A 21,198-nucleotide genomic window follows, 5' to 3' on the forward strand; every position below is an offset into this window, starting at 1 on the left:
ACAAAGGGATAACCACAAACCTGTCTTTTTTCATTTTCTCATTTTATATTTCCTTTTTTTCCTAACTTCTTTATACAACATAATAATTCGTAATATAATGCATCAAAGCAAGTTAGCTGCTTGAAAGCCTCGCTCAACTAAAATGCCCGGCAATGTCAAGCCCTGCAACAGCAAGCCCGGCAGCACCAAGCTCAGCAACTCAGGGCTATTATTCTTGTACTGTATTTATAAATCATATGGTTTGCCTTCTTAATTAGGCTTATATAAAGCTTTTGATATTTTGTGGCTCAAAACATTTTCTTGGTCCACTATAGCTCTTTCAACATTTTGGGTTGCCAACCACTGCATTAGGTTGTTAGACATCCATCTCGTTGAGGCAGCGTTTTTAGTTGTAAAATATTTTTGCGTCACAAATGCAGACATCAATCTTCAAAAGAAGCTGATTTATTTTAGATAACATTTGTGTGAAACAAAAATATGTAGGTTCTCCCTCTATTTGCACTAGAAAGGGGTAAAACAAAGGATTAACTAAAGTATAAAAATGTTCTCGTTGGAACATGTTGAATCAATGGACAGATGAATGCATAAAAAGCAATTTATTTTATCATTGTTAATTAGCTTACAAAAGGTGCTCATCTTACACAAATATTTTGAATTTGATTTTCTATTCACTTCAAACGTTACTTATTAATCAGTTGAGCCAGTTGTCAGTAACAAGCTGCTCTGAAGCCGCATGCGACTCTTAGGCATTTCCTTGTGGCTCCCTGGTGCTTTTTCAGAAATGTTTTATAATGGGAAAATGTATGGTTTCTGTAGGTGGACACACATGACACAAACATTCTTGACGGTTTCAATGAATAGAGATAATACAATTTGTATGTTCAGTATGTGTTCCCTTCTTTATAAGGCTTATATATAGCTTTTATTTGGTTTACGGATCCAAACGTATGTTTGTATAGAGGAGGGTCAAATGTGGCTGTTTCAACATTCTGGGTTAAGGCCTTGAATCAAATGCAATTTTTAATATACTTTACAGACACCAAAATTCAACTAAAAATGCTGCATAAAAACTTGTGTAAACTAAATAAATTCCACATTTTCTTCTTTCAGCCAAATACACAAACACACACATAAAAAGAGGGGAATAAATAAATAAGGAAATTTTCTTTTTTGCCCTCATTAATTGAATTGTCTTTATTGTGACATACATTGTGAAACAGGCAGCACGGCGGCGCAGTGTTTAGCGTGTGTGCAGTTCTAAGGTCTTGGGAACCTCCTGTGTGGGTTCAAATCCAGCTACCGGACTTCCTGTGCGGAGTTTGTATGTTCTCCCCGTGCTTGCATGGGTTTCCTCCGGGCACTCCGGTTTCCTCCCACATTCCAAAAACATGCATTTCAGGTGGATTGGCCGGTCCAAATTGTCCCTAGGTGTGAATGAGCGAGCGAATTGTCTGTCCCTGTGTGCCTTGCGATTAGCTGGCAACCAGTTCAGGGTGTCCCCTTCCCACTGCCCGATGATTGCTGGGATGGGCTCCAACACCCCCGCGACCCTACTGAGGATAAGCGGTGCAGCCAATGAGATGAGATGAGACATTGTGAAACATTGTATGACAGGGCATTCCAGGTTTCCTTAAAACGTTTCAAATCAAATCTAATTAATTAATTTCTCTATTAAGTATGTCCATTTATATATATATATCTCATCTCATCTCATTAGCCATACCGCTTATCCTCAGTAGGGTCGCGGGGGGCTGGAGCCCATCCCAGCAATCATCGGGCAGTGGGCAGGAGACACCCTGAACTGGTTGCCAGCCAATCGCAGGGCACACAGGGACAGACAACTCATTCGCTCATTCACACCTAGGGACAATTTGGACCGGCCGATTTACCTGAAATGCATGTCTTTGGAATGTGGGAGGAAACCGGAGTGCCCGGAGGAAACCCACGCAAGCACGGGGAGAACATACAAACTCCGCACAGTAAGTCTGGAGCTGGATTTGAACCCACGACAGGTTCCCATGACATGAACTGTGCCGCACAAGCGCTAACCACTGCGCCGCCGTGCTGCCCATATATATATATATATATATATATATATATATATATATATATATATATATAATATATATATACATACACACACACACATTATTTATTTTTTAACGGTGCCTTTGCTTTTATTTCAACTTATCATCGGAGTTCGGGCTACGGACCACAATAGACTTGAGGTGGAGGTGCGTGAGGAGAGTGATTTCATGCATGTGCTCGAAGGTTTTCTTTTATTCTAGGACGAAAATGTTGAAACTAAGAAAAAGACTATCAAACACAGTTCAAATGCCAAACCCAACACCCAAAAAGATGAAAAAAAGAGTTCAGAACAATTTTTGTCAATATTTATAACAGGAATTAAACACATTTACAATTTCATTATATCATATTACAACAATATGAGGTTTTATCGACACTTTTAATGGCAATTAAATACATTCACAATTTCATTATATCAAATTCTAACAATAAGAGGTTAGAACAATTTTTACCGACACTTTTAACAGCAGTTAACCAATGTGTAAAGAGCAATGCTATTGTGTTGGGGAATAGCTCTCCACCAGACTGTACTTGCCCAAGACACACCACAGGAAATAGTGGGTAAAGAATCCATCCAGCCAACTGTTTTCGTAACTTTCATTTTTCAGGAAGTGCTATTGCCCAATGACATTCAGCGCTCAGCTATAGGCAGCCAATGACATATCAGCTTGAGCCAGCGTTCTCCCTTCCTCTTCATCAACCCCCCTCTCCCCTCCCTTACGCCGGCCATCACGTAGCCCCCTATCATGACTCCGCCCCCTTTATTTCAATCGCCCGTGACGTTGAAAGCCGTCAGCAATTGGCCGGTGCTCTTTGACGTCACGATGACGTCGGGAATTCCTCTGCTCACGGAGCTCCGTGAGTCGACGAAGCGGAGCTTCGGAAGGAAGCGGGCACGTACTGTAGCCACGTGAGACGGAAGCCAGGACAAGTTGAGAATGTTTTACGGGCTGCTCTTTCATCCTTTCTCCTTTGACGCCGCCTACGTTGCCGCAGCAGCAGCAGCAGCTTCTCTTTCTTCGTCGAACCCGAAGATGAGTTTGAATGTCCTCCCGTAACGACTCTGAGAAAAAAATCAAAACAACAACAACAAATAAGCTAGTCAACTAGCAAACATGGTCATCCTCATCCGCAGTGGATGTCCGTAAACAACATTTGAGAATTGTGACTCGAGCGGGAACAAAATCCACGTAAGTGTGTTTTTATGTTGATATTTTCACTATTTTATCGAAAAGCAGCGTTAGCTTATTTATATAGTAGTGATAAGACGAGGTCAAAGTGATGCCGTAGTTCTAAACTAATGTATTGAGCATTTGTTTTCATTAAAATAACACAAATATCCCTTTCATCAGTGAAAGTCGATCAATTCTCCCCTTCAATTCTTATCCATATCAGGAATTTCCATATCTGTCAACCTCACCCAATTTTCATCTTATTAAGAACAGCAATTCCCATTTTTAATATAATAGAATATACCTTTATTATCATTTTTACAAAATGGGTTGAACATATTGTGACAACGAAATTGGACGTAACACTCCAGTTACATATTTAGTTGTAAGGATAAAAAAGATAAAATGATAATTTTCACAATATTTACACAAGAAAGTGTGGGCGTGTAAAGGCAGAAGATGTTTACATTAAGCCATAATATTTACTCACATCAATACACACTTTTTGAACTTTGGCCAGTTTTAAGTAGTACTTCTGTAAATATTTTTGCCCATCTATTCTGACAGTCATTTCCTTGATTTATGTTTATTTTTTATGTTTACCCTGGAGTTTCATGTCTAATCTCGTTGCATACAATGTTTGACGATCTCGTTGTCAATGTTAATAAAGACTATTCAATTTATACGTGAAGTAACGGCAAATCCTAAATAAATGTAAATATAAATGATCTGCACATATATGGCGCTTTTCAAGTCAATGAAGACCTCCCAAAGCGCTTTACAATGTGCTTCACACTTTTCCCTTTTACACACCAACTAACCGATAGCAGCGTCAGCCATGCAAAGCAACTACCTGCTATCAGGGGCATTAGGGATTCAGTGTCTTGCCCAAGGACACTTCGATATATAACACAGAGGAGCCAGGAATCAAACCTGCGACCCCTTGATCCCGCGACGAGACTTTACCTCCTGAGCCAATCAGTGTAAACAAGTTTATGATGAAACAATAATGTATTGCAGAAACAAAAGTTTCCGAATAAGTCACAAGATTTTGAGTTTTGCGCGCTCGATTAGTGAAGTCATTACCGCTGATCACACTGTGTGTAAATCATGGCTCATCAACCTAATTTAGGCTGAGAGAAATTAGAGTAAAAATAAATTACCATCAATTATCTGCCATATTGAAGAAAATATATTGGTATTTAAGGTATTTATTTGATTATACCTAATCTGCTTATGGTTTTGGTGACGTCCCTGAAAAGATGGTGTTATCAGAAAGAAATTTTCCTAACTTTTTTGTCTATTATCTCCTGATTTAATGCAAGAGTTGATTGCAAAATAGGCAACCAACCAATGACCCTCACTCATCATAAGAAAAACAATCCTACTCCAAACTCAGGTCAATTTTATACCAAACATAAGCTTATTCGTTGTGTGCTTGCCATTATATGTCCCTGACATAAAAATTCAAATTTTTGAGGGGAATGTAGATTAACACCGCAATTCAATTTTACTGGTTTGCAGAACAACTGTTTATAATCACGGATTCCGTTCAGTCTTGAATTGTTCTTTGTACTTTCCGTATGTATTGATTGTACTGGAGCAGTCTTCTGTTTTGTTTCCTCGAACCATATCATTGACTAGGGTAAACAAATGTCTTTATCAACAGGCTGTGTAAACTTAAGATGAATTGTTTTGTGCTTGAAAGTATATGTCTGTGACACAAAAATCCGATTTGTTGAAATAATTACATCGATAGGGAATTAAATGTTCTGGTATTCAATAGCAGCAAAGCGTTTATTTATAATGATGGATTTGGTTCAATATTGAGTTGTACTTTGTGCTTTCTGTATGTATTTTACGTTAGCGATGTCTCGTTTTGTTTCCTCGAACTATATCGTTCACTAAGGTAAACAAACATTGTTATCAGTGTGAACTTATCTCTGATTTCTGGTACAGTTTTGACTCTTGTGACTGAGCTGAAGGGCCCATTTGTTCTCTTCGGGCTCCGTCGACCACAGTGATTTGCCTCAACTTTTAAAAATAGGAGGGACAACATGTTCCCTATGACTTCACAGCTTCACAGTAAACAATTCTTTCAAGTCTTCTTTCAAGTCTTTTATGTAGCTCCTGCTCTGAAATCTACTCACGAATATAGACTTAAGATCAACCCTGCTTTTTATGTTTATTAGTTTATGACACTCGTTTACTTGTGTTTAGCGTGCACTCTTGCGTTTTGATAAAAATCTGTACAAAATTTGTTTCTGATTTTCTCAGCTCAAACCAAGCATTGTAAATGACAAAAATTAAATACGTGTGGTTATAATTAAAACATTGTCAGTGTAAACTATAAAACCAATGCCAACATAAAGTTTCCACTGTATATATTGAATGTCTTTCAAATTCATCATCAAATACATTAAGGAATTGTTTCCCTCATTGTGATTTTTGTGTTTATTTATATCTTTTAGGACGACTTTTTCTGTTCTCTAACATTATCATCTAGTGCCGTAGATAAAATTGGTGTTATAGTGAGAAAATCCTAATGCCTTTTCGTATGTCATCTATATCACTGGTGATCTAGTGGTTAGGACTCAACGCTCTCAACACCACGCCCTTTTTTTATTTCCTTTGCATCCAATGTATTTCGATTGTGGTCAGTGGTATTTTTTGTGCAAAATTGGTGATATACTACTTGTGAATTTTACATATTTTGTACATACATAAGCCACACCTGACAATAAGCTGCATGTGCTCACATTGAAACTTTAGATATTTACAAAGAAAGACGGTGAACCGAAATACTTTTGATAATATAGGGTACCTTAACCCCTTAACGTTCCATCAGCTTGTCTGTGGGCTGCCAGACTTTTGATAAACAAATACGTGTCTGCACAATGTCATCAGTCACTGAAATGCCACATATTATTGGAAAGTTTAAACTCTTGCGATTCAAGATATACAAACTATACTCATCACTCTGAAACAAGATACCCTATAACTATTAAGCCGTTAAGGGCTATACAAATAAACTTGACCTGACTTGTATCTCACCAGTACGTCCCGTGGGCCGTCTATGACTTATTTAAGTGTCCGTGAAAATGGCTTCATTACATCAAGGACAATTCATAGAATCCAACTGTCTAAAATATTTACTCCAAAACACACAATAATGCCGACAGATGAATAGGAATCAGCCTCAAACATTCCTGCTTTGTTGGACGATGCGTCTTGTAATTCGTTAGTTTTGCCACATTATTTCCGTTTACAAGTAAACAGACTTGTAAAATTATTTCCAGTATGGTTTTCCATGATGAGGGTCTGCTCATGCCAGTTTTATTAATGCACAAATCGCGAAGTTACAAAAACTTGCGTCTTCCTCGAGACATATATTTCACCTTTTACTGCTCAGGCACCCCTGGCGGCTGTTAGGAAAAATGCATAAACTGGCCACATCGTTGCACAAGATGCAGGGTTGAAAGCCTGGGAAAAATGTGGGCTTATAGTCCAAATTTTACGGGACTTGATATTAGTTTTATGGAGTAAATTTCTCAGCATTCATTTATAGTTTAGTTCTAGTAGTTGACATGAAAGTTTATAAAAAAATAAAAATGCAGTACACAATGTTTTATGAAAAACGACTACAGTTATTGAGGCTATATTTTTTTGTAAAGTGTCAACTCTCTGGGCCAGATTGAAGTCAAAATTAACCGAAATCAAGGCCACAATATGTTCAGTCCACTGTCTTTTTCTAATAATTTAAATGCAAAATAGCCGCCTTGTTTACAGAAAAACTTTCCCACCTCTTGCTTATGCAAGAAGCTCAGTTGTTATAAACTCCTGATCTGCTGGAGACACCTTTAAATAGAGAAGCGCTAATGTTGTGCACAAGTGAGCCGTTTGACCCTTGAGCAAGGTGATTCCTCAAAGTCTCCAGTCTTACTCAGCACAACACTTCCTGGGGCTTGGGGGCAAAAGCAGAACCCTTGGATGATACTTTTTCCATTTACCGAACATAAATTGTCAAGGAACCTTAGTAAGTATTTTTTCCCATTGCAACATCAGAAGAAAATCTAAATCGGGGTCACCAATGTGATGCCCATGAGGACCAAGAAGCCCCTTAAGAACTACTGAGTAGCCCGGGGAATGGTTCTGAAATGAGCTCACCAGTGATGGCTATTGTGATATATTCGGAAAATGTAATTTATTTTCTTTTTCATACAGTTTTAGCTTTCTAATAATTACAACCTGGACAATATAATAGCATAGTAATATGTTAACTTGCTATTTTAGAAATGCATATCAAACTGATATCTTTTAACTTTACTCAGAAACAAAAAAGTAGCTCTCGGCTTTAAAAGTTCAGTGAACCCTGATTTAATATTGACAATTATGACTGAAGAAACTAACTTCTCCTTCTTTACTAGGGTTCACCATGTTTCCGGACGCCTTGGAGGCAGCCGGGCGGGTGGAAGGCCTGCCTATGGCCTCCCTCCAGCAGGAAGAAGAGGAAGAAGAAGCCGAGGTGTTTGTGCAGCGAGGGCCAAAAAAACGAGGCCGCTACCGCAAGAGCATTCAGCTGCTGAAGCCCTTTAGGATAACACAAAAGTAAATTATTTCTGCATGCATTTTACATGTAGATCTTTTCAGGTACCCCAATAATTAATTACAGATTTGAAAAATATATTTGCATGAATATCATTTACGCGGCACGGCGGCTGGGTGGTTAGAGCACATGTTCTCCCCATACCTGCATTGTTTTTCTCCGAGCACTCCGGTTTACTCCCACATTTCAAAAACATGCATGTCAGATTATTTGGCCGGTCTAAATTGTCCCTAGGTGTCAATGAGCGAGTGAGTTGTCTGTCCCTGTGTGCCCTGCTACCGGCTGGCTGGCAACCAGTTCAGGGTGTCCCCTGCCCATTGCCCGAAAATAGCTGGGATGAGCTCCAACGCCCCCGCGACTCTACTGAGGATAAGCAGTGCAGATAATGGCTAATATCCTATACATCTCATTAGAATTGTGTCATGTGAGAAGTAGGAGTAAAACAAGTTAAAAAACCTGGAAGGGAATTCAAATCATCCCAAAATTTCCTTAAGTTGCTCGTACCCTCAGGTCAATCCTCTGATGCTCAATATATGTTAAAAGCATTTAAAGAAAACAAAACATTATAACATCCCCAAAAAACTTATGTAAATCTAAAACACTTACATTTAATTTGTATAGTGCAATGGTATTACTAGTTGAATAACTATGTGCAAAATGTCTGTAGTTAGGGTTAGGCGTAAATATTTTCAACACAAATAAAATGTTTATAGACATATTTTTATATAAGTATTTGTCTATTTCAAAAATTGTTCAGGATGTTTTGTCATATTTCTTTGATAACCGAAAAGCAAAAAAAAATAGCGAAAAAATTCAATAGTCTTGGAACTGTATCTGTGTCATCGCATTGTATAAGTTCACCACCAGAAATTATATACGATCTCATGAAAAAAAAAGTTAACTAACTGAAGGTCCATTCTTTGTCTTTTTTTAACAAACAATATTATTTGCCTCCCCATTTTTTTCCCATTTACCCGTGTACATTTATAAAATGTTATTTGTGTGACTTTACAAAATAAAAATCATTAGTTCACCAAATGCACCACATTGCCCCTTTTAAAAAGGTTACTAACAGAAACTTTTTTAGACAGGCAAAAATTAATTGCTCCAAAAAAGTCTTGGTTTGTATTTTCCAACGTTCATTTTGCAATATAAAGGTTATTACTGATTTGTTGATTTAGTTTACGTCATTAAACTGTAGGACGACTAAGAACTAAACTCCACCAAAATTGAGAAATACACTCCACGAAACTAATATTTTGCAATTGTGGTAAATTAACAAAAAAAATCCAAAGAAAATCAATTTGAAAACTGAGTTAATCTGTAAGTTAAAGTACCATTATTAATTGGCAGTGCAAGAAAAAAAAGAAACTTGCAGATCTAATCCTCATAAGCAGTTTATGACTTTGGACATTCTGCCCTACTCAAATTTCTGGCACAAATAAACAAACAAACCGTTTGTGTTAAAGAAACAATCAAGTGCATTACTTGTGCCACAGGCACACAAACGTCCGAATTCGCATCGAAGCGCACACAAACAAGACAGCCTGGCCTGGAGTCGCCTTCTGGTCTATCACAAGGAGCCGTGATAAAAACCGTAATCTTATCCCCGAGTAGCAGACGGCGTTTGAACGTACAGTATTCGAAGCGATAAACGCGCTCTGAGCTACGCTTCTGTGATGACTACTCAAACTTTCACCTTGCCTCAACTCAAAATACTCTCTTCCAGTGCCAATTTAGGTCAAGCCCCTTTTAATTCCTCCTCCTCGTCTTTTGCAGACACCAACACCCGGTAGACAACGCCGGCCTTTTTTCATTTATGACACTGCAATGGCTCTCGCCGCTTGCCCTGAGAGCTTATAAAAAGTGCAGCTTGTCCATCAACGACGTGTGGGGGCTTTCTTGCCACGAAGCTTCAGAAATTAACTGCCAAAGGTGAGTTCAGCGTGCCCAAACACGGAATGCTGACACACTAGTGTAAAGGCAGAAATTGGAAACTCAAAAGAACAGTCACACAAGTGTATAAGCCAATAATTATGTAAAGGTTTCTATGGGTGTGATTGTGGTTAGTAAACGGTTCTGGGTGTGAATCCCTTGTGCATGATGTGCGCATGTGTTTTTTCAAAAGTGGATTTGGGGCCTTCCACACGAATCACTTTGAAAATATGTTAAAACGATGGCATTTTTCCGTATAAAAGACTCCTTTATTTGGTTGAAATCTCAAAGAAGCTGTACAGAATTTGGAACTTTTTGCCTCGCTGCCGCCATCTCTTTGCTTATGTCATCAAAGCAGTCTCAGTCAGCTCGTCCATAATGTGCGTGCAAGTACGTGAATTTCCTAAACAGACTTGAATTAACTCTTTTTAATATTGGATCTGGACATCTCAGTATCAGTCAATACTCTTACCTGTTGTAGTGAAAAAGTTAGTTTGGGGACACCCCTATTTAGTATGAACTTTACATTGCAATATTATAATCATTGATTTAATCATACTTGACATTTGGGTTCGGTTTTTGTGCTCTGTACAGCCCTTTGAGACGTTTTTGATAAAGGGCTATACAAATAAATACGACTTGACTTTGACATCCAATACTTTTCTCTACAAGCAAACAAAGTGTTTCATTAACAAGATTAGTCAGTCATTGGTATTTGCAAGCACTTTAAGCAAATCTGATTTAAGGGAAACAATAAGTGATCACTGTTTCTTCGATGTTTTTTTTTGTTGATTTTTTTTGGGGGGAGAAACTGATGTGAAAAGGGTTTGAATGTCTTTCCCAGTGCATCATTGCATGGGGAGAAGCCTCCAATCACACCACCCAACTGGGTTGTTTAAAAAATATATTTTCCCATTTTTCCAAACAAATATAGAAGTCCCCCTGTGCTCTCGCATCTTGGTCAAACACTCACCGTAGTGAGAGGACGAACTGAGAAAGAGTAGATGCGAAGGCTACGTGTGGGAATTTGCTGCAGAAAGATTTTCACTCTCCTGTGTTTGCACTCCGCCTGGTCCATTTGACGCCTGTGCTTTAAATGGATGGACATCCAGTACTGATAGATGGCCAGCGCTGGTTTGTTCCCAGGCGCGGCAGGCGGCTAAGAATAACAGCGATTAGAGATTAGAGCGAGAGTTAGCAGCCGACTTTGGCGGTTATGTCATTAACTGCTCAGCCTGCCGTGCCTTGCACTCACTGTCATTAGCTGCCATTGACTCCTGGCATGAGAATACCTGTGAATGGTAGCCTCAGAGAAAAAAGGATCAATTTTAAGCTGAGCTCTGTTCCTACTTTTCTATTCGTAACTCTATAAATGTATCTGCTTGGTCGCAGAGGAATTGGTTGTGCTTTGGCACAATTAAAACTAAAAGCAGAAAGAGTGTAATAGATTCCATGGCCAGAGTTGTATTTTATTTATGTTCAACCTGTTAGTACAGTATACATTTTTTGGTAAATCTCCTGAGTAAATTAGTTACCGGTCTGAGCCTTGATTCGAGCAAACATGATCTTGACAGTTTACAGTGCACTCAGAATTTGGTTGTACTTACGAATTAATCAACAACCATTTTTGCAATCAACCAATCATTCATATAGGTTTTGGTGTAAAGCATTTTCTCATCTTCAATATATTCCATTGTACTTTAAGGCGACTTATTATCCTAGAGTTGAATTGTCCAACCGAAGGATTACAAAGGTTTGTGGTGCTGTCCGGAATTTAAAAATGTCTTACTCTCTGCCGCCATTTCCTGGCTTCAAGTCATGATGGCAGCCTCTGTCCGATCACTCAGTAGTATGTGCATATCTTAGACGCGTTTGAATAAACCTTTTGGGAGGTTTGTACTGTATTGGAAACAGGCCTTTTCTTTTACCATTTTCCTGATACACTTATAAAAACTGCAATGATGAGCAAGTCAATCTCCAATTCGAGGTGATTACTACAGGATTTGAGACATCAACATATATCCTTCTAAAGGCAGACATGTTTTTAATACAGTGTCTGGTGACTTGAACACAAATGCTGCCCCGTGTTCTCAGATAGTTACGGTATGCAAAAACTTTGCAGCATGCTGGGATTTAGTTAGTGCTGCTGTAGCGATTATGCAACTTAGATTCACAGCAGAGTTGGTGATGGGATTGGAGTAAAGGGGAGGCGGGGATAAAAAAACAGCGTGGGAGAGTTGACACTTGCCGGGTGCCCAGCGAGGTGCGAATCTTCAATGCAGTGTCTGAGCGAAAACATCAGTTTGGCTTTCGGCTGCTGAGAGCATTTCTGTCCAATCATCCCTGTGGTGGAACCCACAGTGCTGTTGCCATGGTGCACTCTTCTTCATTTGGAGTATTGTAATCGGCGCTATTCACATTTACATCAAAGGCAACCATGGACAGGAATGCCAGCTGCCTTATTTTTGATGTCCTAAATGTTTGAAAACATCAAAAGTAAGATTATATCTCGTAAATATCTGAAAACAATTGGGTAAAAACAATCAAATTTGGGTTGAATTGGGCCTATCCATTGCTTGGGTTAGTTCAACTCAGCTTCCTGATTTATTATTTGTATTATTTTATCTGTACAAAAAAGTGGTGTAGTTTTATACAACTCCATCTAAAAAAAGTAAAAACTGTCATTTTGTTTTGTCTGAAACCCTGTTAAATGTGTGTCAAATGTTTTATTATACTCAACCTTAATAATTTGATCAAATGAATGAAATCCGAGGATTTTCCACTTCTGACTGACTCAATGTGGCAGATTTTAAGGTTGGGGTTTTTTAGGGTTTTGTTTGACAAGGTAAGTTACTGTTCTTTTTTCAATTTTATCTATTAGTTTATTTATTTCTGTTATTTTTGGTTTATTTTGTTTGTTTTGTGTTTTTTTCCTTTTTTTTGTTTTTGTTTTTGTTTCTTTAACGGGATTTTTAGTGGGCTTTTTTTGTGTGTGGGTTTTTTCTTTTCTTCTTTTTTTCGGGGTTGGTGTGGTTTTACCCCATTTTTTGAGTGTACGAAAAAGTAGGACCATACCTAACTGTCTAGTTGACCTCTGATAAAATGTTTGCAGTTGAATGATCCTCCTTTTATTTTTCTACTGTCTTTTTTTTATGTAAAAACACCAGACAATAAGTCAAACGCATTTATTTATTTTGCCAATATTGGTAAGCCATCTGTGTTGGCATCGCAATAATAGACTAAAGGCCAAAACCCATCTGACGTTTACAAAATACGATTTCCTGTTTTTCTTTGTACTTTAACCCCCTAATACATGTTTGCCCAACAAGTGAAAAATAACCATTTGATCAAATTATTTACTCGAAAAATATATATTTGTGCTTAATGTCACATTCAAATATCACATACCGGGACATCACCTTTTGACCTTTATCTTTTTGTTTAACATAAACATCTTTATCGATCCAATTATGCTAGCCTTATCCTAGCTAGCACTAAGTTAATTTTACTTACTCCGTTCATTTTATGCCAAAACTGCATTAGCTGACTTGCGGCATGTAGTTCTGTTCATCGTCTTGAATGAACTGCACATATTCCTTTGTTTATAATTAACATTTGTACTAATTTCTGCATGGCCATAATCCCATTTGGTAAAGTAGATTCTTCAGTGGAACCTTATTATGCATCTTGAAAATCGTAATGTTTGCCACCCTAGGCTAGGGTTTTTGTTGTTATTTCTTTTTTTAATTGACATCTCCTGCTAATATCAATGCATGCGGCTACTGCCATCACAAGTACTTTTTTCCCTTTGCAGTCATTTGACGTCACGTGGTAATTATCAGGCTGAACAAGAGTCTGCTCGGTTTAATGTTCTCTGCCTTTGATTGGTTTTTAATAAAGTCGTTAGGGCGTAAATTACTCTCGGCGGCTGCCCGGCCCTCTGTTGCTAGCGAGAGTCATTAGTAACCTGGCCAACATGATAGTCTGCACACTTTTACGAAGAATTACACGGTTGTAAAAGGGCATCGCACGTCTTTAATATGTAAACGTGTAGCTTTTAAAAGTGTAATTACATGCTACATTATTCATGGAAGTCTGGTTATATGTGTGGGTCAATCATTTGTTAATTTCAGCTTGATTGCTGGCATTTTTCATTGTGATTTTTTTCGATGCATAATTGCCTTACATGTAAAATCTGTGCTCTTTTGTGTTGGCTGCAAAAATGTTTTTCAAGCTCAGCTCAACTACGTTTTCGGGAATTCAAAAGGATTTGATGAAAAATGTTGGGCTACTTAAGGATTTTATGAAAATACTCAACTTACTGTCAGCCTATTCAAATTAGGAGTTGGGTCTGATGACGTCAATGGTTCTGAATTGTGAAGCACAGCTCTGAAAATATTAAGTAAAACTTAATGGAGCTTAATGGAATTTGGACTTTTTTACTCGCTGCGGTTTTCTTGCTTGTGTCATCATTGCAGCCTCGTCAGCTCGTTCATGATGTGAATGCATTTCTTAGATGTGTTCAAATGAACTCTTCTTTTTTCATCCTTCTTAGGGTTTGGGTTAGCATTTGGACTGTCTTAGAAGCAGGCCTCTTCTTAGTTTCACCATTTTCATGCAACACAAAAAAAACGTGTGACGTCACTCTCCAGCACTCCTCTTCACTCTCTATTCCTTCTACCTGTAATACACGGGTGTCCAAACTTTTCAGAAAGTGGTCCAGATTTGCTAAACTGAAAATGTATGAGGGCAGACGATTTAGCCTGGCATTCTTGGATCAGTCTTTAATAAATTCACCCTCAGCAAAAGGTTTTCAGATCTTTGCGATAAGCGTCGCGACTTCGTAGCTCGCCTATGTAGCATTTTTATTTGACTCGCTGGGTCTCTTGAATAAGCGCTGCAGTGCCATTAGAACAGATTCCAGTTGCTTCACCTTTTGACAGTGTTCGTTTCCAGTTAGATTTTTGTAGTCAGCTTGTTTGGTCTGGCTGTACCTATATTGATATTATATTTTCTGAAAACAGCAAATTAGGAAGGCACAGTTGTTTCGGATTTGGGTGAAAATGGTCTAATTTCCACTTGTCCTGGAAGCGGCGGCCCTACCACTTCATTTTCTTTTTTTTTTTCTTTTTTATTTACAGTCCCCAGTTCGGAAATAGGTTGGCTAAAATTCTCACAGAGAGCCAAGGACAAGGTGGCCAAAGGGCTACTGACATTATCTAGTAAAATGGTGAATTTATTTGGGCTTCAAATGTATATTTTACTGCGGTCAACATTACCGGCGGGACACATGTTAATAATTTCATGACAGAGGCTGCGGGCCAGTAAAAATTTGATTACCGGCCGTAATTTGGACATGCTTGACCTAATGTGCTCAGCTTCAAACAGCTTTGCAGAAAGTAAGATAAAAGGTGTTATATGCCATGGAAAATAAAGCATATGTTTTTTTTAACTCAGTTGGGCATTGTTAACACATTCTTGATAGAGACAATTTTTTAAGGGCACCTCAAACAACGCACCCCACCACTAAGACTCAAGTTCTCATAAAAATAATACATTTTCAAAAATTGCTGCGGTAAATCATCCTCGCATGGTGCACAAAGCCAATTATTTAGTCAATTTTCATTAAGGCAGTGTAATTAACTAATCCTCGCAAATTAAGATCAATAATATTATGCTTCTAGCAAAATAGACGTGTCATTGTTCTGTAAATATTTCAACCTAATGAAATTGTGAGTGGTCATTGTGTCCCAGGTTGGAATCACTATGGCACGAAGAGCTGAAAAGTCGAGGGCGCGAAGGGGTGTCCCTGACCAGAGTCTTTATGAGATTCTGCCAAACCCGAATGCTGGTGGCCATTTTTGCCCTCCTCGTGACAATGGTGGCAGGTTTTGTTGGGCCGGTAAGTACAGCTAAATCCTTTTCTCCCTTGACGTTCATCTAATCATCTGACCGGTTGGTATGTAAATACCCAAGATCAGAGTCATGCCTTGGTCATGCACAATTTCACAATTTATTTCATTATTAAAGAAAAATGGTTGCCTTGAGGGCAACACTGACATTTTGTAAACATTCCATAAAGGCAAAAATGAAAAAAAAAGACTGAAATGGAGATACTCTTTTTCATAACAGTGATGTCATACTTACACCAGCCATAAAGTTGCCTGCCCCATTTTTCACAACTTGAAACACAATAAGACGACTAATTTAAAAAAAAAACATTGTTGCAAAGTATTCAGGATTCATAATCGGAATATATAACAGAACGACACTTTAAAATTAAGTTTATTATAAATCTACTTATAACATTCATTGCATGTATATGGCATCACTGTTTTCCATCTGCCATCAGTATGTACCTTACTTACTCATCTTCATTCATGCATTGTTTGCGTTGCGTCGTCTGCTACAAGCCACGTGAACCCCTTTTTCCACAATGCTTTTAATGCACGTTTACGTTTCGTAGCGTCATAAATTTGTTAGCTTCTTTAGAATCTTTCTTTTGGGGCTGAGATTTTGGCTTGATGCATAACAACGTATCCATTTTTCTTGTGTTCCCTGTGCGTCTATATGCAAATGCATCTTATAACGCTCGGGAAAGTCCGGAAGCACAAAGTTATTCAATGCAGGTTTCTGATTGGATAATAATAATATAATAATAATAATAATTTCCTTGTATTGTCATTCTGTGTAACAATGTACACAGATCGAAATGTCGATTGCACCTGACCCGTTGTAGCGAGCCAATGCAGCCGCAGCCAACAGAGGGCGCCGCCGACCACTTTTTAAGTCTTAGGAATGACTCGGCCGGGGCGCGAACCACCGACCTCCCACCATGCCGAGTATGCGAAATGCCAAACGAACTGAAATTTCCAAACGGAACGAAGATTTCGAAATCGGAATAAAGCAAATGTTTGATTTGAAAAAAAAAAAGAAAGAAAGATTTTTTTTTTTTTTTTTTTTTTTTTTTCTAAAAAAGTTGTCAACCACCTGGGCGGAGACATTTTGTAAGTAGTACGTCCGACGTAAAAGATGCATATGACAACAATGATAAACAAATTTACATCCTGTATGAACTTGGCGCTTTTGAGTGCCTTTTAATATAATAGTGGCCTTTACTTTATCGTAAGACATTTTTAGTTTTAAGACAATGAGTCAATTGTCTGATTTGTCAGCACAAGCTGAGACGAGATTATTCCCGTATGTCATTTATTAGCCATTAAACTTTGCTGAAAGTAATGTTAAAACTAATTTCCATATCTGCCCATAACATTTGAAAGGTTTTTATCACCCTTATCTGCAGCGGCACTATTATTTTACCTTCTTGTTTCACTGTTTCCCAGGCAATCCTGGTCCGTGCCCTTCTGGAATATTCCCAGAGCTCTGAGTACTCTGTGCAATACGGCCTGTGCTTGGTTGCCGGGATCTTTGCCATGGAGCTTATACGCTCCTGGTCCCTGGCGCTCATGTGGGCTGTCAACTACCGCACAGCGGCCCGTCTCCGCGGGGCGGTCCTCACCTTCGCTTTTAGCAGGATCCTTCGCCTACGCAGTACCAAAGACATCAGCCCCGGCGAGGTAGGGAGCAATCGGGTCTCTCGGCAGAGGATGATTGAAGCAGATTTAATTTCTGAGCTTATTAAGTTGCTTTGCCTGTGAGAACACATACTGTCTAAGATTTAGAGGAGACCTCATATAACATTCACATTTGGGAATATATATATATAAACTTATTTTTCAATATTACTTTTCCACCTGCTGAGGCTTGTTTTCTGCATGAATGGAGGCTCGAATAAATTCTGTGTAAATTAAAGGGGCAACTTTTCACCAGCTTTTTACACTCTGCAGTGCAGCATTGACAAGAAGCCAGTTATATTAAACAATAATTATGTACTGATAATTAGATATGGGTTACATGTCAACGATGGAGGGTGGCTATATAATGCATTTTTTTGTTTATGAAGCAGTTTCTGACTGCAGAAATTCAGGTTTTGTCTATCAGTAGAAAACAAGGTCAGTTTAATTAACATAATCTTTCAATGCTTGTGCCTTTTGCAGCTAAAAACATTTTTAACAATGTGTTTTTTCCACAACATCAACGATACAAATGCTTAATGTCTACAAATGGAATTTTGGACTCTTTACTGTAATTTATGAACCTTAAAACAGAACTTACATATTTAAAATGTTGCCTCTGCCTAACAAGTAAACAATACCTGGCAGTTAGCTAGCATGAAGACTGAGAAGTTACACTTGAAAAACAAATATAGTAAAATTTGAGTAGAATGATTCACAACTTTGGTCGGAACAAAAAAATAATGATCATCGTGTTTTATACTTTTAAAATAGCGTTTGTACGAAAAAAAACGAGTTGTGTATAAAACAATCCATCGAAAATAGTCATTTTTATTGGAGTTAGAACGCAAAAAAATGCTGTTTGTTTTTCAGCCAGAAAAATTATACTGTGTAAAACACAACATAACACTTAAATGTTTTTTTTAAATAAATGCAAATATCCTGTTTGTTTATAATATCTTAAAACATGTCTCATTTTAAAAAAACTCAAAACCTCTGCATGCGGTAATCCCCCTTCCAGGATCACCAGGCTGCAATGGATGTTGCAAGGGCACCGGCAAACAACACACAGACATGAAATATAGGTCATTCATAAGCTATAGAATATAAGTGTGTTCAAAGCCCAGATTTAAAGAGGTTCACTGAGTTTGCAGATAGAATCTCAGAGGGCAGAGCATTCCACAGCACCTTGGCCCGAATGGAGAATGCTCTCGAACCTGCGGATTTCTTCTTGGCTCTTGGGGTCACTAGTAGATTGGCATTTTCCAAGTGATTGTTCCGAGCAGGAACATAGGGGGAAAGTGAATCTGAAAGATATGAGGGGGCAAGTCCATGCAGATTTTTGTATAATACCAACAGAGCCTTAAAATCACGTCTTAACTTGACCAAAATCGGGGTAATGTGATCAAACTTTCTTGTCCCAGTTAAAGGCCTCGCTGCTGCATTTTGGACCAGCTGCATGCTCTTGATGTTAGACTCCGGGAGACCGGAGAGTAGTACATTACAATAATAGCGACAGGAGGTAACAAACACAATTTTTATAATCTCAGCATCAGACTGGGATAGTATAGGGAACATTTTTGCAACGTCTAAAATTTCAACTTGGCTTGCAGCGAATAATTTCGTAAAAATGGACTATTAGGACAATAAGAGTCATTCGCCAGTCCACTTTGAATAATGTCCCTTTCAAAGAAAAAAAGTCGTGTGATGTCAAAATTATGCTAATACAAACCCTTTAGTGCACGTCTGTGCCCGTCTCATCTGTTACCTTTCTGCTCCCTTGTGTACCTTCCACAGCTGATCAACATCTGTTCCTCCGACGGTCAGCGTCTCTATGAGGCCGTTTCCGTGGGCTGTCTGCTGGCCGGGGGGCCCCTGGTGGGCATCCTGGGCCTGACCTACACAGTTTACTTCATGGGTCCCACCGCTTTAATCGGATCAGCAGTTTTTATCATCTTTTATCCCGCCATGGTAGGTCAGAGTTATTACCTCAGTTGAAAATAGTCTGGTTTGGAGAAACAAACTCATTTTATCATGCACATTCAACCTTTAGCTCATTGAGGACAAATGCATCTCAGTCCGCATTTGCTACGGCACGAAAACCTGGGCTTATGCTGGAAAGTAAACTGTATTGCCAATGCTGATTCAACTATTACTATCAAAGACATAGAAGCACATAAGCACATAATTCTCAGAAGTTTTGTGGCCTTTCACAAAAAAAAGTTTATTAAGACCTTCCCTATATATCACGGTTCACAGATCTCTTAACTGCCTTGGTCTTTGAGGCACCAGTTCATGGGGTGTGTCTTGGGCAAGTAAATCCTAGCGACACCTGTGTGTGTATGTGTGTGTACATATCTATTTATATATATATATATATATAATATATATTTTGTTTTTATTTTTGTTTTTTTTAATTCAACTTCAACACTCATGTGATCAAACCTTCCTGTTTGGAGTTTGCATGATTTCCCTGTCCTTGCCGGGGTTCCCTCTGGGCACTTCGGTTTCCTCCCACATTCCCATGCATCTCAGGTGAATTGGCCCGTTCAAATTGTCCCTATGTGTCAATGAGCGAGTGAATTGTCTGTCCCTGTGTGCCCTGCGACTGGCTGGCAACCGGTTCAGGGTGTTCCCTGCCCACTGCCCAAAGATGACCGGGATGAGCTCCAGCACTCCCGTGACCCTACTGAGGATAAGCGGTGCAGAAAATGGATGGATGGAAACTTCAGCACAAGGGAATCCAATAATATAAAAAAACCGATTAAGGCTAAAACGCGAACCATGACATTTTTTTTGTTAAATTGTATATATATATATATATATATATATATATATATATATTTTTTTTTTTCTTCTAGGAGGTTTTGGTGATTTATTAGAATATATATCAATATGTTGCTAAGCCACTTCAAGAATGGGCTGATGTTGTTTTTTTGCCGTTGGAATGTCGAGTGTGGCTTCCAAATGAGTTTTTCAGAAAAAAAAAAGATTAAATTCTGAAAATGAGTTTCCTTAAGGCTTTTATAAAATTGTCAATCTACCACACCTATGTTGTCTAACACCAAAAGACTGCAAGCTGTGATAAAGTTGTCAATCTATACCATCTTTTTTTTGTCTAAATGTTCATAAAAAATAACAAAATTCATTCCAACCATAGAATAGAATTCATTGAATGAATATTATTTTGTAGCTTTAAATTCTGACACAAAAAAACAAGGTTGATTCTAAAATCCTATTGGTGCGCATTAAAGTCAATTTTATTACTAATAATACATCCATCAAGATGACCAAATTTAGGATTTCACCTTAAACCAGTTTAAAGCTTTCTTTTACTATAATTTATGTTGAATGTTGTCTACTATTCATTAAATTTTCTACTCTTGTTTAAATTTATTTTTGACTGCGGTGTGTCTTAACAAAAAAAAAACAATTCTGCTTTTTAAAAGTCCTCAAGGCCTTCTTCATATTTTTATCATCTTGATAATTTGCTGCTTACTCCCAAAGAATGAAGGAGATTCGATGAGGACGACAACACAATCACGTTAATTGTGATACATACATACATACATACATACATCCATCCATTCATTCATTATCGGCACTGCTTATCCTCAGTAGGGTCGCGGGGATCCTGGAGGCCATCCCTATCTCCGGGCAGTGGGCAGAGGACATGTTTTTAGGTTGTGGGAGGAAAACTGAGTGCCCGGAGAAAACCCACGCAGGCACGGGGAGAACATACAAACTCCTCACGGGGAGGCTGTGCCGAGCCACCCAGCTGCCGTGCCGCCCAATTGTGATATATTTCATTGATAAATGGACT

At 38.4% G+C, this 21,198-nt stretch overlaps 1 protein-coding gene across 2 annotated transcripts in view; it reads left to right on the top strand.

Moving 5' to 3' along the window:
• The first annotated feature begins 2,942 nt into the window (after positions 1-2,942).
• Positions 2,943-21,198, top strand: part of LOC148360131 (ATP-binding cassette sub-family C member 5) — a 47,486-nt gene continuing 29,230 nt past the window's right edge. The window contains exons 1-6 of one of the 2 annotated variants that reach the window (XM_088343567.1): positions 2,943-3,278; positions 7,688-7,868; positions 9,646-9,801; positions 15,556-15,703; positions 17,145-17,378; positions 19,173-19,346. In XM_088343567.1, the coding sequence (XP_088199693.1) occupies positions 7,696-7,868; positions 9,646-9,801; positions 15,556-15,703; positions 17,145-17,378; positions 19,173-19,346 (885 nt within the window). In that variant the 5' untranslated portion in view covers positions 2,943-3,278; positions 7,688-7,695. The remainder of the gene's footprint in view (positions 3,279-7,687; positions 7,869-9,645; positions 9,802-15,555; positions 15,704-17,144; positions 17,379-19,172; positions 19,347-21,198) is intronic. The other variant, XM_088343569.1, reaches the window with a different exon arrangement.

The sequence above is a fragment of the Urocampus carinirostris genome, chromosome 9 (genome assembly GCF_059441175.1).
Source record: "Urocampus carinirostris isolate Australia breed hairy pipefish chromosome 9, RoL_Ucar_1.0, whole genome shotgun sequence".
NCBI classification, from domain to species: Eukaryota; Metazoa; Chordata; class Actinopteri; order Syngnathiformes; family Syngnathidae; genus Urocampus; species Urocampus carinirostris.